The sequence below is a fragment of the Phalacrocorax carbo genome, chromosome 1, assembly GCF_963921805.1.
Source record: "Phalacrocorax carbo chromosome 1, bPhaCar2.1, whole genome shotgun sequence".
Taxonomy (NCBI): Eukaryota; Metazoa; Chordata; class Aves; order Suliformes; family Phalacrocoracidae; genus Phalacrocorax; species Phalacrocorax carbo.
The window spans coordinates 206625102-206651218 of NC_087513.1; the positions used below are offsets into that span (position 1 = coordinate 206625102).

The following is a 26117-nucleotide window of genomic DNA, read 5'->3' on the forward strand; positions in this document are numbered from 1 at the left end:
AGAAGCTTTTTGTGGAAGGCAGTGTATATAATATTTTTTACATCCATATAAACTATAGCTGTGCATGATATTATTCATGATAATATAAATTCATAATTTTATGAATTAAACTGTAAATATCCCCTGTTTGGAGAGAAATAAATACTAAACTCTGAAAATAAGCTAGGTGGGTGCAAAAGATGTCAGTTTTTTTACACTGTTATTTAAATATCATATTAACAAAGGGGTAAAATAGTAAGAAAAGGGACATATTTTTGTATCTGTGAAGAGTGATGACTGTTTAAAAAGAAATATTTTCTGAAATGAGTGATTTCACTTACAAAAAACAGGCTCCCAAAAAGTGTTTAGTGTCTAGACAGTTACTGAAAAACTTAGCTTACTTCTAGTTTACTATGATTAAGGTCAAAATTATTCCTAGCTATACCCATCTTCAGGCTTTGTGTGAATACCACTTGGTTTTGATCATGTCACACACCATATTTTTATTTATTTATTTTATGCAAGCCAGAAATATCTAAATGTGCCATGGTCTCAATCTATATTTACAATAAATATAAGTAAATGTTCTGCACATTGCATAGATTAAAAAAAAAAATTACCGTGCAACTTTTACACTCCTGGCTTTCCACCATATCTTTTAGATGTTTGTTTTCAGATTTGATAACTTTGTATCGGAAGTCCAACAACTAGGAAAAGATTTAATTCTTAGTTAAATACAAGAATGTTACTGTTAACTTGAGATAGCACTAAGTATAGATATAGTAAATTTTACAAAATATACATAAAGAAATATGAAAATAACTATAATCTTTTAAAATATGGCAATATTAAAGCAGAAAGAAGTCTTAAACCATGTATAAAAGATATACAAATGCAATGCCTCTGATTTTATTTACCTTTTTGAAAGAAGCAATCACTTAGGAAAAGAAGGGAGTTCACATGCAGTTACAAGACATAAAGAGGGACAGATCTTGCAGGCCACTGAAACTGGAAGAAATCCTAGTCATGATGCCTAGGAACAACATCCACTCTTTGAGTGATATACTAGGGAATATGGCCTCATAAAGACTGCCACACAGTAGGAGACGTCTTTCATTTTCCCAAACACTAACTTTCCTATTGTCAAAAGTAAAGTTTTACATTAATCACAAATTTCAATATGCAGTGACCCTCTCAGAAAACCCAGAGATACCCAGAAACCTCTAAATATGAAGGTTCTTTTGATTTACAAAACTAAGTAATGAAGATAACATTTGTTTTTAAAACTGAAATTTGCCATTAAAACTCTGGTATCTTACAGTTTTCCACTTTAAAAATACCAGAATTTTCTAAGCAGATTTGTGACACTCTTCAAAAAGCTTTTAAAAAAAATCTGAAAAATTAGAAAATGTTCTAGATAATCTAATAAACTATTCTAGTGATAAGGCGCATATAATAACAGCAAACTGGAAGTTTTCAAGATCTTTTGCATGTTAAAATGGTAACTACATTTGATGGTCAGAATGAATTGCAATTTAGTTGACATTTACTAGTGCCTTCTTGTCCCAGTATCAATTTCGCTGCTTTACTATACTTCACAGATATTACAGCACTGCTGATGAGAACTACAGCAAGAAATGTAATGTCTTTTTTCACAGATAATGTACGTCATTATCAGTAGTGTAGAGTAAAATGATTTAGGCTGGTTTTGCCTGCTTGCATACCTGTTGTTTTGCTAACAATTTGTCTTTTATCTCTAACTCCATTTTTAGCTGTCTTTCCAGAAGACTAGCTTTCTCCATGATAGTTGCTATAGCGATCTCCTTCTGATGAAGCTCTTCTATCAGGTCAGAGATTTCTGTCTTCATTCTTTCCTGCTCAGAGCAATGGGACTGTTCCTCTCGATAAACACGGTTTCTTATCTGTAGCAAATATGTTTCAAAAAGAAAAAATGTTGTGCAGTAAATATGATTGCATCACTTGCTACCTATCAGTGACTTTTTTTGGTGTTGCTTCCAAGACACCAACTCTACTAACCAAATCAGAGATTTTTGAGATTGTATAATAAAACGTCTTCATGAGTCAGTGCACATAGCTTTGTTTATTTTTACATCTTTTTTCAACCCTTCTCTTGTGCTTTCATTCGCCTATTTAGTATTAGAAATGAACAAAATACAAGGCATTTAAATTAATATTTAAAAAGAATGTAATAAAAATAATGTTAATTTTAAGAACTGGAATTTATGGCAAAGAATATCCAAGGAAATATCCATTCAATAAAACTAAATATGATTTATTTATATTGCTCCTAAGTTAATTTACATTTAAAATAAGTTTAATGCAGCCTAAATTAACTTAGGAGCAATATAAATATATCAATCTAGAGACTCTTCAATGAGAAACTATGTTAGAAATAAAGGATATAAATGGTAAATCACTTTATGAGAATTTTTCCTGCCATTATATATAAAATTTAAGGTCACACTTCCTGCACTATCTCCTGTGTAGAGTTCTCCAAAGAATCAACACAGCGATCATTTTCATAATCTTTCTACTATAACGAACAATTTAGTACTGATGGATATTTTTTTATTATGTACAGAACAAAACTACAAAACCCAGCATAACAACCTTTGAACCCATTTTAATAATTCCTTGCAGTACTGTATGCAATCAGTAACAGATGGCATTTTGTTTTTATTTATGCAAACTACACAGAAATACTGGAATTATAAACAAATAGATGTAGACGCAAAAAAGCTAAGAGCTAGATCATGACTATCGTGCCAAAATTGCTGCATCCAAGTCAGCTGCATCCAATTAGAGATATTCCTGCTTACATTGCTACTCAGCAAAACTGCAACATGCCTGTCAGAGGAGTTCCGAGTATCCTCTACTCCCAAACTGCTTTGGCCTGCCAAGCCATATGCCATTCCACAGTGCCATGCTGTTACCGCTTGCACACAGCACTTCTGAAATGTGCAATACAATGTGATGCATAGTTCAAACTAAAGAGCGCTGCCCTAGACTGTGCGGCAGGTGACTGATTAAACCTAGCTTTGTGTGGGTCCCTGCCATAGTGACTTCTATCAGTTGATCTGTTAGCATATCTTACATCTGAGACCACCTACAAGCTACAAGTTACCTCTTATAACCTATTAATTACTCATAGCCTTGGAGGGTTTATTACTTGCATGGTATTATCTGAACCACAGTGATGCTTAGGCATGGCCTCTCCTGTTATTTCAGTGAAGTAGCTAGCTCTGTTGTTAGCGCACAGAATCAGAATGTCAATTTTACAGCTATACAACTACCTCCAGAAATGCAACCACATATGAAGACTTTTTCATATATGAAAACTTCATGCTCTCCTAAACCCACAGGTTATCTTCCTGCTCTCTTCTGCATATGCACCTACCCAAGGTCAGTACTCTACTCTCTTTCAAAAATCCTATATTGCACCTAAGATCTGGGAATACTTAATATTATGAAATATTATGAAATACCTTGGTTAGCTCTCCTGGTTGGCATTCTTGGCTTTGTGCCAACAATAATAACTCAGCAGTCTTATTTTCTAGTTGTTCAGTAAGTTGTACACAAGATGACTGATGCCTTTAAATAAGAAATAAATAAAACATGAAATGAGCACAATGTTCAATAAACTTTACCTTACAGTATCCTCTCCACAGTGTAAAACTGGGGAAGACCTGCTTACTGATGGGGGGGAAAAAAAACCACAATCAAAGGTTTGGCCTAAACCAGGTTGGATCTTGAGAGATTTATAGAGATTAAGGACAATGCAAGTGCATGTAGAAAGAACCCTGAGTTCTCCTGTAGGCTGGTATTTCATATAATCTCAAATAGCTACAGTAGATCAGATAAACCATAAAAAGATGAATGTTTTACTCAAAGGAGGTTAGGAAGAATCTTAAAATTGCGCTGCTTCCAAAGTGTTTTAATGCTGAGAAAATGAAAGAGACTGTAAACATATAAGAAAAGCATTGATTTGTAAAGATCTAGGCAGTATTAAAGTCTTTTAACAGAGCCTGCAATGTTCTCATATATAATTGCCAATGAAAATGTTTATTCTAAAATTGTTTAGAATCTGACATTTGAATCCAGAGTATCTTTTTAAGATACTTAATTTAAATCAAATATAAGAAAAAAGTTATTAGCTCAGAAGTACTTGTTAATTTAAATATTGTCTTCAACATACATACTTCATTGGAATTTCCTGCATATCTTTATAGTCTCTGATTTTCAATAATTCTGTATGCAACTGTTGGCATTCCAGTTGTATCCTTCTCCAGAGTGCATCCCGTGACTGCAGCTCATTTCTCATTTCTGAAAAGCCTGCCTCCATGTTCTAAAGAAACAAGCAAATACATAAATAGTTAAATAAAATCAGACAGCTCAAAATGCTGTATTTTAACACATCATTTTGGATACCTCCACAATTTGTATGAAAGGACATACATGCTTTTATTTTGAGTTTCATTTCTGAGAAAGGCATTGCTTTCATGACAGTTCCTTTCTCCAGAAATGTCATCTAAAAATCAGATGCTGAATATTCTTTAGCTCTTGCAATGTTCCAATGCATCTGTCTCTGAAACTATTATAGGAAACATAATTCAGAAGTTCTTTATTGTACTAAATGCATCTAAAGTACATAGTTTGCTTGTTTCAGCAGGTTCTGCACCCTAGAACATGCTTCTTATACGAGAATTAGTGCCATAAGTAACTTCTATTTTCTATTTTCCTAACAGCATTTCCAAATTTATAAGCTTGAAAACTACAAGGCTAGAGAAAGGCAGGATTAGGGCATGTCTTCATTAAACATTGGCTGGAAGCTTGGAGCAGATACAGCTAGACCTACATACTTAGATGAGGTGTGTGCTCAATCATCTCCAAAACTAGTTCTATCTGCATGGAGTTAATTGCTTATTTAAATGAACATCACAAAAATTTCAAATAATCACAGAAAGATTTTTCTATTTTACCTTTAATTTCTGATTGACAATGTGATAGACAATCTGGAGATACATGTTATATTTGGCATCATAAAATCTGATTTCCCCCAAAACTCTGAATTTCCCAAAAGTATGCTGAAAACTTACTAAAGATAAGAACTTCAAAATATAACCCACAAATAATAAAAGTAACAATAACAATCAGATTCTTGCAATAATAATATCTGAGGAATATTTATTTCCTCTCACTCAAGATCCAAAAGCATATTCCAGAAAAAAAATAATCAAAGGATGTTGATCCTTTGCCTTTAAACTATTACACTAAAACCACTAGCATTTTTCATAATTTCTTCATTTCATTTTAATATACTTTCATACTTTCCAAGTTTAAAAGCAAAAATAAAGCCTTTAAACTTTCAAAAGACAACTGGAATCCAGAAACAACACCGCAAGCAAGGAACTTCAAAGGTTTATTTTCCTTAGAGCCTCATATTAGAATGACCTTCCTTGCAAGAAGCCTGTGGTTTTCCTCTGGATGAAAGGGCTGTTGAAGACAGATATGAAGTGCTTTTGTGTTTTTTATAGGGACTGCATATACAGATTCATTCGTCTTACCCTTTGTTAAATTAAGGCTGAGAGAGCTTTTTTAAACTCTGAAATGCAAGTCTGGGTATATCCAAGTGAAATAAATCTTAATGAATTGCTGAAATTGTCTGCAAGACTTGCTTGTGATCATCTTCATGGCTTCAACATTCAAGAAATAGCCACGATTATGTTATAATACGTGAACTTGGGGGAGGGTTACCCCTCTGATTTCATTCTGGGGTAGATAAGAGGAATGAATGCTGCACAACTGTGTGGTGGAAGTCATATCATCTGTGGCAGACTGCAGTCATCATACATATTTACATAAATTGTATTTTCTTCTGTGAATTATAATATTAGCAGGACCAACAGGAGCCACAGCAGCAGCCACAATAATAATTGAAACGGAACTTCAGGTCAAGAGTTTCACACATGACTTCAAAAAAATCATTTAGAGTTGTACCACTTATTATTTTAGAAAATAGCTATTGCATCTAGTTAAAACACCAAAACGAAAATTAATTTTGAACCAGAAAACTTTAGGTTTTATTTAGAAAATATCTAATGAAACATATTTTTAAGAGTCTGTTTCAAATTGAAGACTTTTCCAAATCCTCTGTTTTCTTCTGTGAAAAGCTTTGCTTCAACTAGCTTGCCATGCTTGGTATAGAAAGGAAGTCTCAAAAAATTCCTGATCAGCTTATGTTCTAATTCTACTCAAAGCGGTTCAACCTTTTCAATACAAATATATGCTGTATTTCTATGTAAATTAGTGTACAGCAGCTGACTTAATGCAGAGTTTCCAGGAACCAAGCCTCCTATGTGATGTGTTCAGGCTGCCTCTCATGTATGTCTGCAGTTAAGTTTGTCATACCATTCATAAGGTAGAGAAATAGTCTGCAGTCTCAGTTTGGATCTTCTAAAGTTCGTATTTTCTGTAGAGCCTGTATGGTCTTCCATACATTTCACTTTATCACTGCTTCTTTGCTAATTAATAGTATGAGAAATATTTAGAGGCATACATGAAATGGTCATAGTCATAGAAGATATATGAGGCACAATAGTAGGCTTCCTGCCATTGCCATCAGCCTTCTCCCCACCAAGATTCCCATCTACTCCTCTCTCCTTTACCCACACCAGGTCCAATTATTCCCATCCTCCACCTAGCACCCCTTCACGGAAACCTGCTTACTTCTTCTGGCTTGCAACTGGCCTTGCACTTCATTCTTTCTCATACAGACATTCCTAAAAAATGTTTTCTCTGAGCTACACATTTTCACCATACATTGACTTTACATTGGTATTTCCCTTCTGCAGCTATTTGCAAATGTGGCTTTTCTAACACAGCAGTATTCCACGCCACCAGCACAGTTGTTCTGCAACTTTCTGCCCGCTAGCTGATAATGTGATGTACATCTAGCTCCACTTCTACTTAACATGTCTTCAGTGCTTCCCCTAAAGCTCCTGTATTCTATTCACATGATTCAAAAAATCCTCTAGCTTGAAGATTTTTGTAAAGGCTACACAGCACAATGACATCTACTCTCTCTGTCGTACAGCATCTATCCACCTGCTCCAATTGCCATAGAATAGAATAGAATAGAATAGAATAGAATAGAATAGAATAGAATAGAATAGAATAGAATAGAATAGGACTATTTCAGTTGGAAGGGTCAAGGATCATCTAGTCCCACTGCCTGACCAATTCAGGGCAGACCAAGTTAAAGCATATTGTTAAGGGCATTGTCCAAATGCCTCTTAAGCACTGACAGGCTTGGGTCATCAACCACCTCTCTAGGAAGCCTGTTCCAGTGTTTGACCACCCTCTTGGTAAAGAAATGCTTCCTGATGTCCAGTTTAAACCTCCCCTGGAGCAGCTTTGAACCATTCCCACGCATTCTATCACTGGGTACCATGGAGAAGAGATCAGCACCTCCCTCTCTACTTTGATTTTGTTCCACTCCATATTCTAGTCCCACTACTTTTGAAGGCAGCCTTTTTAACAAGCCTCAAAACAGAGGTTTTTGCTTCCATACCAATAACTTGTATATAGGCAAACGACTCAGTGAACTAATGTGCAAAAGAGATGTACAAACAACATGTGCTAAACTTGGCTGTTCTGACAACACCTGAAATTAACCTCCACCACATGTATGTTAAGTCCTAAAAAGTATATTGCATCTGAAGTTATAACTCTGCAAGGTTGTTTATAAACAGAAACAGAATGTCTTTCTCCAGAAAGAGTCGAGGCCACTGTAGGCCACTCTATATATTACTAAACCTTGAAGTGCTTAAATAAATAAGCAAAAGCATAATTTATATGTTACCAGAAAAAAATAGCAACAAGAATCTCATTCCTGATCTGTTTCAAACACAGCTGATAAAAAGGCTGTAAAGATCTTGTATTATCTCAGTCTTGTCAGAACTCATACATCACAACCAAAAGAAGAGGCCCAAATGGCTGTCTTCATAGATCAGTCCTACATTCAAAAACAGTACACTATGGATAAGATAAAAACTGATGGTTCTTCACATAGCTGACAACTTAAAAATTCATTGACTGCAAAATCTTCTCTCAATAGAAAGTATACCATACGCTTTTCTATATACTTATTTGCTAGCTATATGGCACAGTGTACAACAAGGTAAAAATCAGATAAAGAGATCTGATAGGAGTAATTTATATTCAAGGAACGAAGTGAATGAGGCTAAGTTCCTGTAGATGCTATGGATATAGAAAAGTTATAAAACCCTAGATAAGCAGACAAGAATGAAATATACTACTACATATCAAACATATTTCTGTTTTCTGTTTGAGTGTTACTCAAAAAATTGTACTGTTCACAGCTCATTCTGTATTCCTGCAAATAATATAACTAATGTACAGGCTTTTTTAAATATAGCCATCTCAGTAAAACTTTAAAAAGTATACTCTTAAGTAATTAATGGTCCAACACTAATTCCACAGCCACCATGAAGAAGAAAAACTATTACTACCTGGCACTGGTTCTGGTACATTTTTAGATCCTCCCGGAGTTTCAGGTTTTCCTCTTCTAGTTTATTCTTGTTTAGTGCAATTTCATTCACAGTTGCCTTTAGCTTTTCAATAATCAACTCATCCTTTTCATTTTCAGGCTGGCCATTGGTAATTACCTCTTCTTGTTTTTGTTTCTTATTGCTTATTTGGAATTGGTAATTCTGGGTCTGCTTCTAAAAATCAAGAAAATCTTTCAAATGAAATTCAATAATTATACGTACATTGTTAAGACCAGACCATTACTACTAAAGCCATAAAGCTATTTCTATTTTCACCAGTATTTGCTGAGAACAGATGGCACAACTGGGACAGTTTGCATTACTTCTCTAAAGGATACTTCCTTTTTTTATTCTCAAGTTCTTTGCCCTCAGTAAGAAAAATGTTTCAGAAACTTTCAAGGGCACAAAATTTTTTAAAGGATTTTTCTCCTTGGCTGTGTATTTCACTTGCACTGAATGTTAATTAGACCCAAGTGTGAAAAAGGTGATTATGATGACCTACTCAAAACAGTTACCTATAAAAAATAATTTGAGAGAAATGTTCTTCGTTGATTCATTGAACTCAGTAGGAGTTGTGTGTATGTGTGCCTCGGGATAGATATTAACCTTTGACTAGAGGGCTAGCATTAAATAGTTTGTATAAACAGCTCAGTTACTACATTAACTGTACTACTTTGATATTTTCCTTAAACCTGGGGAAGAATCATTTGCAGGTTCATCCTGGAGACCATCTCCAGGGATGTAGAGGAAAAGAAGATTATCAGAAGTAGTCAACATGGAACCACCAAGGGGAGATCATGCTTGACCAACCTGATAGCCACCTATGATGGCATGACTGGCTGGGTAGATGAAGGGAGAGCAGTGGATGTTGTTTACCTCGACTTCAGTATGGCATTGGACACTGTCTCCCATAGCATCCTCTTAGACAAGATAAGGAAGTGTGGGTTAGATGGGAGGGCAGTGAAGTGGACTGAGAACTGGCTCAACAATGGAACTCAGAGGGTTGTGATCAACAGGGCAGAGTCTGGATGGAGGTCTGTAACTAATGGTGTTGCCCAGGAGTCTGTGCTGGGTCCAGTCCTGTTCAACATATTCATCAGTGACCTGGATGATGGGACAGAGCGTAACCTCAGCAAGTTCGCTGATGACACCAAGCTGGGAGGAGTGGCTGATACACCAGAAGGCTGTGCTGCCATCCAGCGAGACCTGGACAGGCTGGAGAGCTGGCCTGAGGGCAACCTCATGAAGTTCAACAAGAGCAAGTGCAAGGTCCTGCCCCTGGGGAGGAACAACCCCAGGCACCAGTACAGACTGGGAGCTGAGCTACTGGAAAGCGGCTCTGCTGAGAAGGACCTGGGAGTGCTGGTGGACAGCAGGCTGACCCTGAGCCAGCACTGTGCCCTTGTGGCCAAAAAGGCCAATGGTATCCTGGGGTGCATTAAAAGGAGTGTGGCCAGCAGGTTGAGGGGGGTTATCCTCCCCCTCTATACTCTGCCCTAGTGAGACCACATCTGGAGTGCTGTGTCCAGTTCTGGGCCCCCCAGTTTAAGAAGGATCTGGAACTGCTTGAGCAAGTCCAGTGGAGAGCTATGAATATGATGAGAGGACTGGAACACCTCTCTTGTGAAGACAGGCTGAGAGACTTTGGTTTGTTCAGCCTGAGGAAGAGAAGACTGAGAGGGGATCTTATCAATGATTATAAATAGCTGAAGGGTGGGTGTCAAGAGGATGGGGCTGGACTCTTTTCAGTGGTGCCCAATGACAGGACAAGGGGCAACGGGCACAAATTGTAACACAGGAAGTTCCAGCTAAACATGAGAAAAAACTTCTTTCCTGTGCGGGTGCCAGAGCAGGGGCACAGGCTGCCCAGGGAGGCTGTGGAGTCCCTTCCCTGGAGACATTCAACCCTGCCTGGATGCGTTCCTGTGCCCCCTGCTCTGGGTGTGCCTGCTCAAGCAGGGGGTTGGGCAAGATGATATCCAGAGGTCCCTTCCAACTTCCAACTTTCTCTGATTCTGTGATTCTGCAGAGTCCCACACTCCATTCAGTTCCTTGTACTAATTAAAATTTTAAAGCCAAAACTTCAGAAAATTGGTATTGCCAGTATTTGTGAATGCACAGGCATTGTGAAGAAGCACAATTACTATGGTAACTGTTTTTGCTGTTCAAAAAGTTATCCACATGGAACCCTCTACTGGGAGATTAACAAGCAGCAGTAATCTTTCAGAAGAGTGAGAATTAGCTGAAAAATGACAACAAAATATAACCTGGAAACCATATATCATGTGCAGAGGTCAATCTGAGCAAGAAAAAGTGTCTTAAAAATAAATAGGGTTACAAATACCATATCTCATTGATAAGGATTGCAAAAAACCCATGCTTTAGGCAGCTTCTGATGTCATTTACTATGTTCCTGTATTTCTGTTGGCTGAACACTGAAGTAGAACCGACCACTGGCTGAATATCAAATAAAAAGTCAAAGAAATTTGCAGGTAAGTTTAATTTCTATAGAAAATAAATAAGGTCCCCCCTGACATCTAAGTTATGGAGTCTGACACACCAAAATCTAAAAGGCATCCTGTGAAAAATATAGCGCAAGACTCCAGCTGGAAATCAATGACCTCACAAAAGAGGAGTTTGAGGCAAAGACATGGGACCATTTAATGCTTTTAAAGCTGAAGTCCATCAGACTTCTATTTAATAAACTAGTTGGTGTTATGTTACAGTTGTGAAGAAAATCGTCTTCAAAGAAAGTTCATTGATGGTAGCGATGCAAGCCTCAACAGAAAAATGTAGATGATCACCTTGCGCGCTCCATTTTGATTTGTCTAACTATATAATCAACATGCAATGGCATGTACATGCCATGCTATATGTCAGTAGTTTTGCCTAGTCAAAGCCTTGCTTTTTTAACACATTTCTATGGAAGTTCAATAGCTGCAATAGAATGTTTTCTGCCTCTATAAACAAAACTTAACTGTCATCCTTGGAAACTCTGGATATGGGTAAAGGGTCTCATAGGAATTGTTAAGACAGTGTTTCACTAAATTAAGATCCAATGAGCTTAGTAACAGTGGAAAAGCGGATTACCAGTCAGCTACATAATTGGCTTCTCCTTATTTAATTTTTGATCCGTCTTGTGGCCCAGTTAATTTGTAAGTTATATTCTCTTCTTTTAGATAGGATAAGTCATCAAGACATCATTAAATCAATATTTTGTTCTGGACTGGAAGGAATTAAAAAATATATTCTAGATCAATAGGCTAAATAAAAAAGTAGTAAGTGCATCAGGAAGTAAAAATGAATCACAAAGTCAACGAAGGACTGAATGGTAACTTGAAAGCTGAAAAGTATGATAAAAAAGGGATAAGTGATCCCACAAACAACTCCAAGTGTGATTTTGGAGTCGCATATAGAAATTATTTTGGCTGTCTTGGACTTGAGGGAACTTTATATTTGAGTCGATATAGCAATGGCATGTACTACTTACTTGGTAAGATACTTTTCAATAACTTGTCATCACAATTAATTGCATAGAAGATAAAAGCATTTCCACAATATACTTAAAAAAGGAACATGAACTGTTTTTGCAGGTTTTTAAAATCAGAAATATTGTAATTTTCATCATGATACTTATTCATTTTCTCATTTTAATGAGAAAAATAAAATTAAAATAACCACATGTATCATTAGATCTTTCAGGATGGGTCTACCCTACCTAAAGCAATGTATTCACTACAAATATATCCATGTATTGTCAGGTTCACTATAAGCTTAGTGGTGTTCAGATTTTCTAAACTAAGTTAAAATAACTCTAGCTAAGCTAACAGCTCATTTTATTCCTAAAGCAGGAAGGTAGGAATTTTACCTGAAATAGATTATATTTCTCGGACAGTAATTTTTGTTGAGCATCTAAATAATTGAGATAATTCTGGCAGATTGTCCCCTTCTTATCCCATTCTCTTGATTTTGCCTTAAATTCCTGAAAGACAGTAAAACAAAGCTAGTAAACACAGGGAAAATAACTTTTTTCTTTTATCTAAATAACTTTGTAATTTTTATAGTTCTAAGGAAAATCTGGGTTTTTAGTTAATACATAATATTTCCATAATTTTGAAAAGAGGAAAAAAAGAATAATGACATAAACCAGACATCCAGCCATCCCCACCATTAAAAAATCCAGTCTTAAAGACTGTTAATCTGAAAAGATTGGGCAGTAAACATAATCATTGAATAAAAACAATAAAATATTTTAAGTAACTTCCATTGCTATAGATCTTAGAGTTATGAGTATACTGCACCCATTTTATTGGAGGGTACTTCCTGTGACTTTGAAGTTGTATCGATGTCAAGTAGAGTAATCAGCAGGGAATCAAACCCTTAATATTCCGACAAATGTTTGGAGTGCTTGCTTTTTTCTTTTGTTTTTAATAAATGGGACAGCAGCTACTGTGAATAAATTTTACATCTTGCGCTCGTAAAAATTGCTACTTCTGGTTCTGAGTTCACCTAGTTTAAACAAAAGCTTTTTAAACAACTATGATATAAGATTTATCTAATACTGTTTTTGTATTTGCATTTATATTCCTATTTGTAGTGTATTTTAATTTGCTCTTAAATCATACTGGATCTTATATGTTTACAACTAGACTTTAAAGGCAGTACCCTACAAAATAAGTAGAACTCCAGTCACTAGAGCTGTTCCTCTTTTAGTCTGAAGAATCAGCAAAATAACAGTATACTGTTTACACAGTGAAAACTATTAAACTTACAACATGTTGTGAAAACTTCCTTTTTCACAATGGAAAAGTTGGTTCTAAAAAAGATAGATGATTTTTTATAATTATCCTAAACCGGCATATTCCCCAAAGTTTAAAAAATAAGATTTTATTTGCTACTGAAACAAAATTGAATGCTTTCCAACATAGATTAATACAAATCTTCTCTTATAGCTTTCTTAATATTTCCTTTGGCATTTTAAACCGATAAATATCTTCCCATGTTACAAAATGTGATACAAATGGAGTTTCAGGCTACGTAACGAGGACTGCAGGTTCAAGGCCTTACTAAAGCACTGCTGAGCTTAGTAGATTTTCAACACGGTAATTATTTCCTGAATACTAGAATTTGCTGCATATATTCCAAGCACTCATTTTTCATACTGTATAATTAATCAAATGATAACATTGTGTTACATTATTTTCACATTTTAATCTTGAATAAGGTCATTCTTAAATTAGCTGGATCAGACGGTTTCACAGTAGTGATATATTTAGTCAATGATAGATGTATAACCCATTTATTATTCCTGTAGTAGCAGATACTGGCAGCTATGCTGCAGTCCAAACTGTAGTAGGTTTTCTGATGTTAAGGACTTTTCCATGTGGAAGAGGCAGCAATGTTATGTAGAGCTAGGATGTGTCCTGTTATGTAGGAACAGTCACATGAAGGTCATAGAAGTTAGTCCTATATCTTATAGAGTAACATAGAAGATAGGCAAGTCCAAAATACAAATCCTGAACCCCTTCTTAATTGCAGCTGAAGTATGAAAGTACTTAAAATCTATTAGATCTTAAATTTTGGACCGTAAAGTTCTCAGAGTGTCTAAATAATCTATATCATAAATCTACATAAATCTACATCGTAAGACTGCAAGTCTCCAAAATACTTAGCAACTAGGCAGCTAGCTCACACTTTCAACCGGTATTCATCTGCTTATTTTCCCTACAGGACCCAGTTTAGTAAACGCTCGAAGCACACAGTACTGTATTATGCTCTTTACAAAGGATGGCCAGAGAAACTGTAATTTTTCCTGGGATCCTCCTATGCTTCATCAGACCAGTGGTTAGAACATTCTCCCCATATGTGGAAGACTCAGTTTAATAATCTCTCCAGCCAGAATCTGAACCAGCATCTTCCCATGTTAATTTTCTACCTAACAAACAAATATTATTTTTTAACAGGCTCTGAAATTCTTCCTTTCAAAGTGGTTTCACTTTGCACAGGATACCGGTAAATTTATTGGCTAAGTAAAAGAGAAGAAGCAAAAATTGGTACAGGTAGAGATTACATTGCTCAGTTACAAGAAATGAGACTGGACCTCAGTTTCTGCACCAGTGAATGTAGCCAGAAGAATATCTGGGGAGAAGCCACCACTTGGAGACACACTCTATATGCTGGTTTTCTGTGCTGGCTAACTCTCCTGTTGGCGCAATAAATATTTGATCATTCCACTGATCATAAAGTAACTTCTAACTCTGAGAAGTCAAGGGCAGGCATTATGACCAGAAATCAGTTATCTTCCTGTATCCAAGAACAAATCAGCTAAAATCCATTCTGTGTCTAGAGGGATAGGGAATATGACTGAATCCTGTTGTCAGCATCTCTTAATATCTAGCCCCCACTCAGTATGCTGGATTCTGTGGAAAGTATTTTTAATTGTCTGATCCTTATGTGCTACCTAAGGAAACTAGGTACTGAGGTCAAAGTTGTGGATTGCCTTAGGCACATGGGTGCTGGCAAGGTATGTGTATAATAAACAGTCTTCCAATGCTAAATCCTTTTTCTGTCTAGTGCTACGTGGTCAAAGTTGTCTATAATGCTTGAATTAACGGTAGGTATTATGTGACAGTATCCTGCATATGTAAAAGTTCTCATGCCGCGACAGATTATATTATCCAGTACACATAGATCAATCAGAAAAAAGTAAAATTTATTTATAGTTACACTTATGAAGAAAATTATCTACATTAACTCATAAAACTACTAAAAACACTAATAAAAGAACAAAACCTGAATAATAAACTTGCCAGAGCAAGAAAATGATGTAGTTTTTGTACAATTATCAGGAAATTAAAGTTTACAACTGCAAACCACAAATTAGTTCTAAAGCCATATTAAAATTAGAATATGATAACAATATTCTTACCTCCAGTTTTTTGTATAAATTGCTCAGTTCAGATGGTGTCTCTAGGCTTTCCTCACACTTTTCTCTGCTTTCAACCTTTTTTTGTTTTAACCGATGTAACTGTAGCTTTTCATAACTATGTGTCAACTTTGAAAACTAAAAATGAAAGCAGAGTTGAACATGCAGAATCTATCAAGGATGACCACGTGGCCAAAGTTTTCTTAAACTAGAGTAGCCAACTGAAGCTTCAGCATTCTAAATAGTTAATCAATGTAACAAAGAATCAATTAATAAAGTTAATTTTTTAGAGATGAACAACACTAAGCTCTCATATAAATGTTAATGAACTGTTCAAACGGGGTCATTTGACAGCTACTCAATTCTGCTGAAATCCTTTATGGCTCTGGTACCCATAGTGTCATTTCCTCTACAAAGTTTATATGAAATGTTCTATACTTGTTTACTGCCATCTTGTGTTGACATTTTTAAAGGGTCCTTCACTAGCCAGAATGAAGGATTATCATCAACATATTTTAAATTTGCATGTTTCTTTTTTCACCATGAAAATTGTTGAAATATGATGTATGTGATGATTGCATTCTTCTGGAACCATTAAGTACCAAAGAGCATCTACGAGAATTAGACACTTAATCCTGTTGTGCCTATTGATTTTACCATGAAAGTGGGGCTTAGGAGTCAGAGGCAAAGGAGTCAGAGGCAGAGAAGAGAAGGTACCAGTAGAAGTACCCACTTCTTCAGAAGGTACCAGCCTCTTCAGAAAAATGGCCAGTTAGCTATACTACACAAGCAAAGGGGGTAGTGGCCATTAACAGGTTTGATATAGCAAACTGTCATTGTCTGGTAGAGATATGTGCATCAGGTTTTGAAAAAGAAAAAAAAAAAGGAAAACGAAGGATATTGGGAAAGGTAATGCTAAAAATATGGTCCTGAGGGAAGAAGAGTGAGAGAACTTTGTGAAGACTATTAACTAGAAAAGAACCTTACAACTATGAATACTGATCATGTGTCTTGTTGTGTTCCTCTAAATTCAGGTATATATGATGGCTTACATTCTCTGTAATAATTATGGCTTCATGAAAAAATTCTGACTCTAATGTAAAGTTCTGTGCCTAATCAAACAAAATCCATAAAATCTGATGTTTTTATTAAATGCTCAAGCAAACTACTGTCTGGAAAAGAAATTACTTCCAAGAAAGTAACTGGAAATGGAATGGAATCCTAATGAACCTACCTGGAATAAGCGATCGAGGTCTGTGCAGATAAAGATGTCCAAAAAAGTCCAAAAAAGATTCAGAACAGGAACTGGAGTTTAAAAAATAATCTGAAAATTTCCTAGAGTCATCTGAGATGATTTTGGGAACTCATAACATGGAACAGCAAAAAGAATTGAAAAGATGACGAGAAGATAGATTGTGCTAGACTAGAACGTTTCATGAAATGGGGAGGTCCACGGATAGATTTGACCAACTTAGAATTTCTGAATAGAAATCCTGTGAGATGGACTTACAGACCTGAGCTATCACCTTTAAAACTAAATCAAAAGTCTTGCAGAGAACCTGCCTGTATTTGAAATTGACCTTGCCAGAGAACACAATTAAGATAAAATATTTAAAATGGGTCAGATTATCCAGGCTCAAACAACATGGAACTCATTGTCTTTGGAAGAAAGATATCCTTTTTCAAATAACAGGATTTTTTTTCCTTGAATACATTATGGTACATGCGAACTGCCTGGGAAGAACAAATCCAGATAAAGAAAGGTAATAGACTGTTCATGCTAAAAAAGCTAGGAATTACAGATTCCAACAATTCAGGAAATCAGTCTAAAAAGGAACAGAATGGCCAAAAATGAGAAAACTTAGTTTGAATATTAGATTTATTTAATGAAAGTATGATAGTTCAGACAGATTATAGTCTATGTAACTAAAAGCCAAGAACCTTTCCATTTAATGCTAGATATTTGCTTTAAAAATAAGGGCCAAGTTGTTCTATTTGCATGTTGCACAAGTTAAGAAAAAAAGATGAGGCATTTTAGTGAGTTCTGGGGTAGGGTTCATCTAAGTTTAGATTTCTGAAAGCTAGACATCCAAGCCTGAGCTACTCTGCGCTAGAAAAAGCTGCCTCCAAATGCTGAGTCATTTCAGCTAGCTTAAATTCTTGTCATACACTGACATGAATTATATTCTAGGGGTGTCCATTTCCCTCCATTGATTCTAAAGGGAGCCTGAGGTAGCTCAGACATAGACGTCTAGCTTTTAAGTGTCGAAGTGAGGAAATTATTTGCTGAAGTGCTTAGAGCAAGAATGGATTCTTGTTCTTTTGCCAAGGGATTTCTGTCATTTTCAAAATAAGAATAACTACTAAACATTAATATAGAAAAAAATGAAGGAAGAAAGTAATGAAGATGAACCCCTAAAGTTTTTGCTCTTTAATTATGACAAAATGAACATTTGAATGGGTGCAGCAGCATGGCCCAAGAGTTTCAGGTTACATATCAGGAATTATTTCCCTAATACAAGAAAAATACAGGGTTTACTGCATTTGACAGGCATACAATCAATTCAGTGGGAATGTTGCTCATTAAAAAGCTGCTTTTATCAACAGCAAGGGTAAAAAGCACTGAAGACCATAGAAGCAGTATGTCAGAGAGAAATTTGTTCGGAATAGCCTAGCATTCTTAGAGCTAGAAAAACTGATCCTGTCTATTTCTACCAAGACTAAGAAGGAACAAAAATTGTGAGGGGTTTTAAGAATACCTCTGCAGGGAAAGATATGATACTACTGGTAAATAGTAACACACCATTTGTGCAGAACTAAATTGTAGCTCTTAAGATTATACAGTGTAGAAGGAGGTATAACTTTTAAGTGATGATAAGAAGCAAAAGAAAAGAGACAAAGGAGATAAGGCAAAGATTAATATTGTCAGGGAAGCTCTCTATTTTAGATACAAGTTTGTGCAGCCAAGAATCGGGGACTACTTTAGACACTGCAGCACTGTAATTTAAGAAACTCAATATGGAGACGTAGTCAAAGCTAAAGGAGCAGAAAGGGATATCCCTGCCTTCTAGCATAGGTGCTTGCAATTATTCTGACAGGTAAACTTTCTGTTTACAACCTAGAGAATCTAGGCAGGCCTCCTAACTTAGGCACTTAACAGTCTCCTCCTTCAGTCAGTGCGCCCTGGAAGGATATTGCATGAAGAAACATGGCTTGGTGAAAGGGGAGGAATGGGAATAGGAAAATAAAATGCAAATGGCATCAGTGCTGGAAACTTTGGTAAAATAAATAGGATGACTGAGAGAAAAGGGAATGTTTGGAGGCACAGACTGGGAAAGGGATGTATATTCTTAAGAGTTAGAAATCCAAACTTCTTGCATTTAGACAAAAGAAAATCAATCAGGAAACTCAAAGAAAAGTTAGGTAGTCAGAGCAGTAACTAAAAAGGAGAATCTTGGCAAGAAGTATAACCTGGTTTGCAGAGAGAAGCTTGTAGGTTAGGAAGTGCCAGATTCTTTTACATAAAACACAAAGAGAAAACAGATTGCATTTACCCAATATCAGATTGTATTGGCTTTGAATGGCAAGGTTTTGGTAGCAGAGGGGCTACAGGGGTGGCTTCTGTGAGAAGCTGCCAAAACCTACCCCCATGTCCGACAGAGCCAATGCCAGCCAGCTCCAAGATGGACCCGCTGCTGGCCAAGGCCAAGCCCATCATCAACGGTGGTAGCGCCTCTGGGATAACATATTGAAAAGGGGAAAAAAACCTGTGCATTTTTGCAGCCAGAGAGAGGAGTGAGAATATGTGAGAGGAACAACTCTGCAGACACCACAGTCAGTGAAGAAAAAGGGGGAGGAGGTGCGCCAGGCACCAGAGCAGAGATTCCCCTGCAGTCTATGATGAAGACCATGGTGAAGCAGGCTGTCCCCCTGTAGCCCATGGAGGTTAACGGTGGAGCAGCTATCCACTTGCAGCCCATTGAGAAACCCATGCAGGAGCAGGTGGATGTTCTCTGAAGGAAGCTGTGACCCCATTGGAAGCCCATGCCTGAGCAGGTTCCTGGCAGAACCTGTGGACCTGTGGACAGAGGAGCCCATGCTGGAGCAGGTTTGTTGGCAGGACTTGTGACCCCATGGGGGACCCACACTGGAGCAGTCTGTTGCTGAAGGACTGCACCCATTGGAAGGGATGCACGCTGGAGAAGTCCATGGAGGACTGTCTCCTGTGTGAGGGACCCCAGGCTGGAGCAGGGGAAGAGTGTGAGGAGTCCTCCCTCTGAGGAGGAAGGAGTGGCAGAGACAGTGTGTGATAAACTGACCACAGAACCCATGCCTTGTCCCCCTGTGCCACTGCAGGGGAAGAGGTAGACAAAATTGGGAGTGAAGTTAGCCTGGGAAGAAGGGAAGGGTGGGGGAAGTTCTTTTAAGATTTAGTTTGTTTCTCATTACACTGCTCTCATTTCAGGGGTCCAGGAAGGCTGGGCATTCTTCAAGAAGGACGTCTTGCAGGCTCAGGAGTAGGCTGTCACCATGTGGGGAAGACAGTCGACCTGGCTGAACAGGGAGCTTTTGCTGGGACACAGGAAAAAAAGGAGAGTTTACCACTTTTGGAAGAAGGGGCAGGCAACGCAAGAAGAGTACAGGGATCTCATTTGGTCATGCAAAGAGAAAATTAGAAACTCAAAAGCCCAGCTAGAACTCAACCTGGCCACTGTTCTAGGAGAGACCAAAAATGTTTTTACAAAAACATTAACAACAGAAAGAGAGCTAAGGAGAATCTCCATCCTCTATTGGGTGGGGGCAGGGGGGAGGGGGAACATTGCCACTGAGGATGAGGAAAAGGCTGAAGTACTAAATGCCTTCTTTGCCTCAGACTTTAACAGTAAGACCAGTTATCCCCAGGGTATTCAGCCCCTAGAGCTGGATGGCAGGGATGGAGAGCAGAACAAACCGCCATAACCCAGGAGGAAGCAGTTTACGACCTGCTGCTCCATGTGGACACTCACAAGTCTATGGGTCTGGATGGGATCCACCCAAGAGTACTGAGGGAGCTGGCAGACAAGCTCAACAGGCCACTCTCCATCATTTACCAGCAGTCCTGGTTAACAGGGGAGGTCCCAGATGACTGGAGGCTTGCTGATGTGACCCCCATCTACAAGAAAGGCCAGAAGGAGGATCTAGGGAACTACAGGTCTGTCAGCTTGACCTCGGTACCGGGGAAGGTTATGGAGTGATACATCTTGAGTGAGCTCACCAAGCATGTGCAGGACACCCAGGGGATCAGGCCCAGCCAGCACGGCTTCATGAAAGGCAGGTCCTGCCCGACCAACCTGATCTCTATGACCGGGTGACCCACCTAGTGGATGAGGGAAAGGCTGTGGATGTTGTCTGCCTGGACTTTAGCAAAGCCTTTCACACTGTCTCTCACAGCACCCTCCTAGAGAAGCTGGTGGCTCATGGCTTGGACGGGTGTGCTCTTTGCTGGGTAAAAAACTGGCTGGATGGTCAAGCCCAGAGAGTGGTGGTGAACAGAGCTAAATCCAGTTGGCAGCAGGTCACAAGTGGGGTTTGCCAGGGCTCAGTGTTGGGGCCAGTCTTGTTTAATATCTTTATCAATGATCTGGATGAGGGGATTGAGTGCACCCTCAGTAAGTTTGCAGATGACACCACGTTGGGTGGGAGTGTCGATCTGCTGGAGGGTAGGAAGGCTCTACAGAGGGATCTGCACAGGCTGGATCGATGGGCCAAGGCCAACTGTATGAGATTTAACAATGCCAAGTGCCAGGTCCTGCACTTGGGTCACAACAACCCCATGCAGCGCTACAGGCTTGGGGAGGAGTGGCTGGAAAGGTGCCCGGCGGAGAAGGATCTGGGGTGTTGGTTGACAGCTGGCTGAACATGAGCCAGCAGTGTGCCCAGGTGGCCAAGAAGGCCAACAGCATCCTGGCTTGTATCAGCAATAGTGTGGCCAGCAGGAGCAGGGCAGTGATCGTGCCCCTGTACTTGGCACTGGTGAGGCCGCACCTTGAGTACTGTGTTCAGTTTTGTAACTCTCAGTACAGGAAGGTCATCAAGTTGATGGAGTGTGTCCAGAGAAGGGCAACGAGGCTGGTTAAGGGTCTGGAGAACAAGTCTTCTGAGGAGCAGCTAAGGGAAATGGGGTTGTTTAATCTGGAGGAGGTTGTAATGAGGTGGGTGTTGGGTCTCTTCTCCCAAGTAACAGGCGATAGGATGAGAGGAAATGGCCTCAAGTTGCATCAGGGAAGGTTTAGACTGGGTATTATGAAAAAATTTATTTGCTGAAGGAGTGGCCAGGTATTGCAACAGGCTGCCCAGAGAGGTGGTGGAGTTCAAAAAACATGTAGACGTGGCACTTCGGCATGTGATTTAGGAGGCCTGGGGGTGTTGGGTTGATGGTTGGACTTGATGATCTTAATGATCTTTTCCAACCTTAATGATGCTATGATTCTATGATTTGATTGGCAATAAATTAATTTCCCCAAGGTGAGTCTGTTTTTGCTCATGACAGTAATTGGTGAGTGATCTTTCCCTGTTCTTATTTTGACCCACGTGCCAGCCTTTCATTATATTTCATCTCCTCTCTCCAGCTGAGGAGGGGAGTGATAGAGTGGCTTTGGTGGGCACCTGCTGTCTAGCCAGGGTCAACCCACCTCATCATGAAAAGGACTTGTAGGGTAATTAACAACCTCACAATCAAAATCTATTATGACCTGGAGTTTCAATTTCAGAAAGCTCAATTTCAGTGAAGTTCTTAGCAACAAGATGTAACATAAACCCAGTAATTTTTAGCATGGGATAAAAAAATTAAGAAGTGAAAAATATTGCAGGAAATGTGAAAAAGGATGAAAAAACAGAGATCTGCTATATTTTTGGGGATAATTATGCATTGCTAAAGGTACCTTACAACTTAGACATAAAAAACAATCACACCATTTTTCATTGTATGATGTTTATCTTCTCAATAATCACGCTAAGATATTGCTTCTTTTTCTGTAATTTGTGTAAATTATAAACAGCTTTTAAACTGTTCAAACAGCTTCTGTTTCTAGCTACTTTCCCAAATGATTAAAAATGTTAATTACATAACACCAAAACATTCTTTCCTTACTCATAAACTATTTGCCAAATTTCCATACATAAAAGAAAAAATAAAATTAAAACCAATGTAACAAAGTTATACATTTATTGGTTTGATGGATTTTGGTGGTGTTATAATCTCTAAAGGAAAATAATGATATCCAAGTTATGCAATCCAAGATGATTCTACGATAAGTGTGATGACTGGAACTTTTTAATTACTTCTGAGAAAGTAATTGGAAATGGAATGGAATCCTAAATCTCTGTTAGAAGAATTGAGTAAAGGAAACAGTATAATACCACGAAAAACAATGTAGAATTGCATATATTAACTTGTTAAAAGCTGAAAAACAGAACAGAGAAGTTCACTGAGAATTTAGATTCATGACTGAAGTGGAAAATAATGATGAAAAAAAAAAATAGGCACAGAGCAAACACAGTCAACGAGAATCATAGAACCATAGAATGGTTTTGGTTGGAAGGGGTCTTGAAAGATCATGTAGTTCAACCCCCCTGCCATGGGCAGGGGCACCTTCCACTACTCCAGGTTACTCAAAGCCTCATCCAACCTGTCCTTGAACACTTCCAAGGATGGGGCATCCCCAGCTTTTCTGGGCAACCTGTTCCAGTGCCTCACCACCCTCATTGAAAAAAAATTCTTTCTCAGGTACAATCTAAATCTAACCTCTTTCAGTTTAAAACCATTGCCCGTTCTGTTGTCACTACAGGCCCTGATAAAAGTCTCTCTCTACCTTTCTTGTAAGCCCCCTTTAAGTACTGAAAGGCCACAGTAAGGTCTCCCCGGAGCCTTCTCTTCTTCCAGCTGAACAACCCCAGCTATCTCAGCCATTCTTCATAGGAGAGGTGCTCCAGCCTCAGATCATTTTTGTGGCCCTCCTCTGGACCTGCTCTAACAGGTCTATGTTTTTCTTGTGGCGGGACCCCAGAGCTGGGTGTAGTACTCCAGGTGGGTTCTCATGTGAGTGGAATAGAAGGGGACAATTAACTCCCTTGACCTGGTGGCCATTTGCCTTTCTATGCAGCCCAGGATACAACTGGCTTTCTGTACTGCAAGCGCACACCAAAATAAATAAAGCCAAAACAAATTCCCAGTGCCAATAATCCATGTCATTCTAGTTTTGATACTATGTTCCCCTATGGAAAGCTATCAGATCACTTTAATAATCCCTGTAAATCAGGCAAACTAATACCAGAAAGCATTATAGCAAAGACATGACAAGAACAGTTTCAGTCTTAAAAATTCCTAATGTGCATCAGAATCTTTTTAGTATGAATCTAATTATCTGTTTTCATCATTCACCAATGTTTTAGGTTATTAGCCCAAAGTCAGGAAATCGAGTATCTGTCTTCATAACAGATGCCACAATCACATCAAAATCCATCCAAAGAGTTTGGACATGTCAGTACAGAAATGATAATGGAGCCTGGTAGAAAGTTGTAGTCATCATCATTTGTATGACAAAATTAATCTTTCCCAAATCCATAAAGGTACATCTAAACCATTAGGCATGTATAAGCTCTTTATACTGCAATCATAAAATAATGAAACTGACATTTTTCTTACCTGAGATTTTAGTGCTTGAAGCTGAGTTTCATAATTCTGAGCCATTTCACATTTAGTTTTCTGTAAATCTTCCAGCTTCTGTCGAAGTAGTCCCACCTACAGTTAGAATAAACATTCAGATTTACCTTTTCTGAAGTGTTCCAAAACACATCATTTTTGGAATAGTCATTTGAAACTTTGAAAGAAGCTGTTGCTTAAAAGATAGATATTAAAAATATATATTCATTCAGTAACTTAATAATAAAACTGGATACCACAAACCCAGACCGTATCAACATCAAGTTAGGGATTTTATAGTAAAAAAACTCATTGTATGATTATGTTATGATCTAATGATAATACTGTATAACTGTCATGAAAGACCATTTAATGAAAGCACTTCTGACCCAACTATACCAATGAACTGCTGTGCCCTCTTGTGACAATTTTGCTTGAATGGCTTATATAATCATATAAATGACTTTCAACTACTTATGTAAAAATATTGGGAGACACTATAGACTCATTTCAGCTCCCTAAGTACAGTGCCATTTGAGATATCTTGAATTATCTGAGAGTTTCATAGAGATCTGAGGAATATGCCAAAAAGCATACATGACACCTGTGTTTTTCTGGAGGGGCAGCTAGAAGCTAGGTGGAATATGGTAAAATATTTCAGAAAACATCTCTGTACAGGCAAATAAATTGATGCTTTAAGGGTTGGCTAGCTGAATTTTTCTCTTGGCTCCTCGAACTGCAATGACTAAGGGCAAGTTCCTAATTGCTCGTTAGGGAGAGATACTTTCAAAATTCAAATTTTCAGAACTCCCACTGGCAGTTTAGGCATCTAGCTCACAGAAGGATGCCCGTGCGTAAACACCTAACTTCACGTCTTGAACTGGAACTGAGTGCTGTGCAAGGAATTACTGATGCTTCTGAATGAATATTCAGCAGACAAGACTGTGAAGTATGGACAATATCAGGTACACTGGGGCTTTCAGTTCGATAAAACTGTCTAAGTGGTAATACAATTTGAAACTTCACTATTAATAATAAAATTACCATACAATGACAGTATATCATGCAAATGACAAAAATCAGGTATAAACAGGAATTACAAAGACATAATTTTGTGAAGCTTTTTGAACTGTACATTTCCATTTAAAATTTCTAATGAAACTAGAAGTGTTGGCATTTAGAAAAAACATCAAATTATCTTTTTACAGGTAAACTGAGAATATTTAATTTAGACTTTAGGGAAATAGAAGAAATATGAGACTTTCAATGACATTTTTACAATCACTTTTCAGAACAGAAGCACACTTTAAAACAAAACACTAAGCATGATTAGTGACCTTTAAAGGGTGTTTGGTATTTTTACATGGTAGAACAAACAGGTCTCCATTTAGAGCATACTATTAACTAACTCCCAGAATAAATACTTTCTTTATAGAATGTGATATTCTTAAATACCTCTTGACCTTTTCGATCCAGTTTGCTTTGGGCACTTGCTAATTCTTTATCCTGGAAATCCATCTTTGCTTCTAAAGCTTTCATCTTCCTTTCCCATTCCACTTTTTTGCTGTTTACCATGATGTCAATTTGATGCACTAATTCCTGAAGTTCAGCTTCACATGGAGAAGCTCTAATAATATATAAAAAAAGAGATTTATTTTTTTCAAATAAAGGAGAAAAGTTTTTATTCACATTGCTGAGATTTTATTTTAATTCTGATGGAAATAACCACTTTTCAATATCAGAAAGAAAGAAATGGGAAAGCTAAACGATGCCTTCAAATGTAAATGGTCTCACTTCACCTCTCTTAAGTTTGCCTGAAGTAAAAACTATTTACATATTCTGGAATTTTGCCTAACTTAAATGCTGTTTGATATTCTCCCGCTCTTTCAGGGCTGAACTGCCAAATGAGCATAAGCTGAGTTGAAAGTATCCCGGCCCAAAC

At 37.7% G+C, this 26117-nt stretch overlaps 1 protein-coding gene across 1 annotated transcript in view; it reads right to left on the reverse strand.

Moving 5' to 3' along the window:
• The window catches only part of DEUP1 (deuterosome assembly protein 1), a 70368-nt gene that overhangs the window by 18678 nt on the left and 25573 nt on the right, over positions 1-26117 (reverse strand). The window contains exons 6-14 of the mRNA XM_064449920.1: positions 25631-25802; positions 24179-24274; positions 15499-15633; positions 12439-12552; positions 8532-8744; positions 4200-4345; positions 3486-3591; positions 1704-1901; positions 600-686 (exon numbers count right to left, since the gene is read on the reverse strand). Of these exons, the coding sequence (XP_064305990.1) occupies positions 600-686; positions 1704-1901; positions 3486-3591; positions 4200-4345; positions 8532-8744; positions 12439-12552; positions 15499-15633; positions 24179-24274; positions 25631-25802 (1267 nt within the window). The remainder of the gene's footprint in view (positions 1-599; positions 687-1703; positions 1902-3485; positions 3592-4199; positions 4346-8531; positions 8745-12438; positions 12553-15498; positions 15634-24178; positions 24275-25630; positions 25803-26117) is intronic.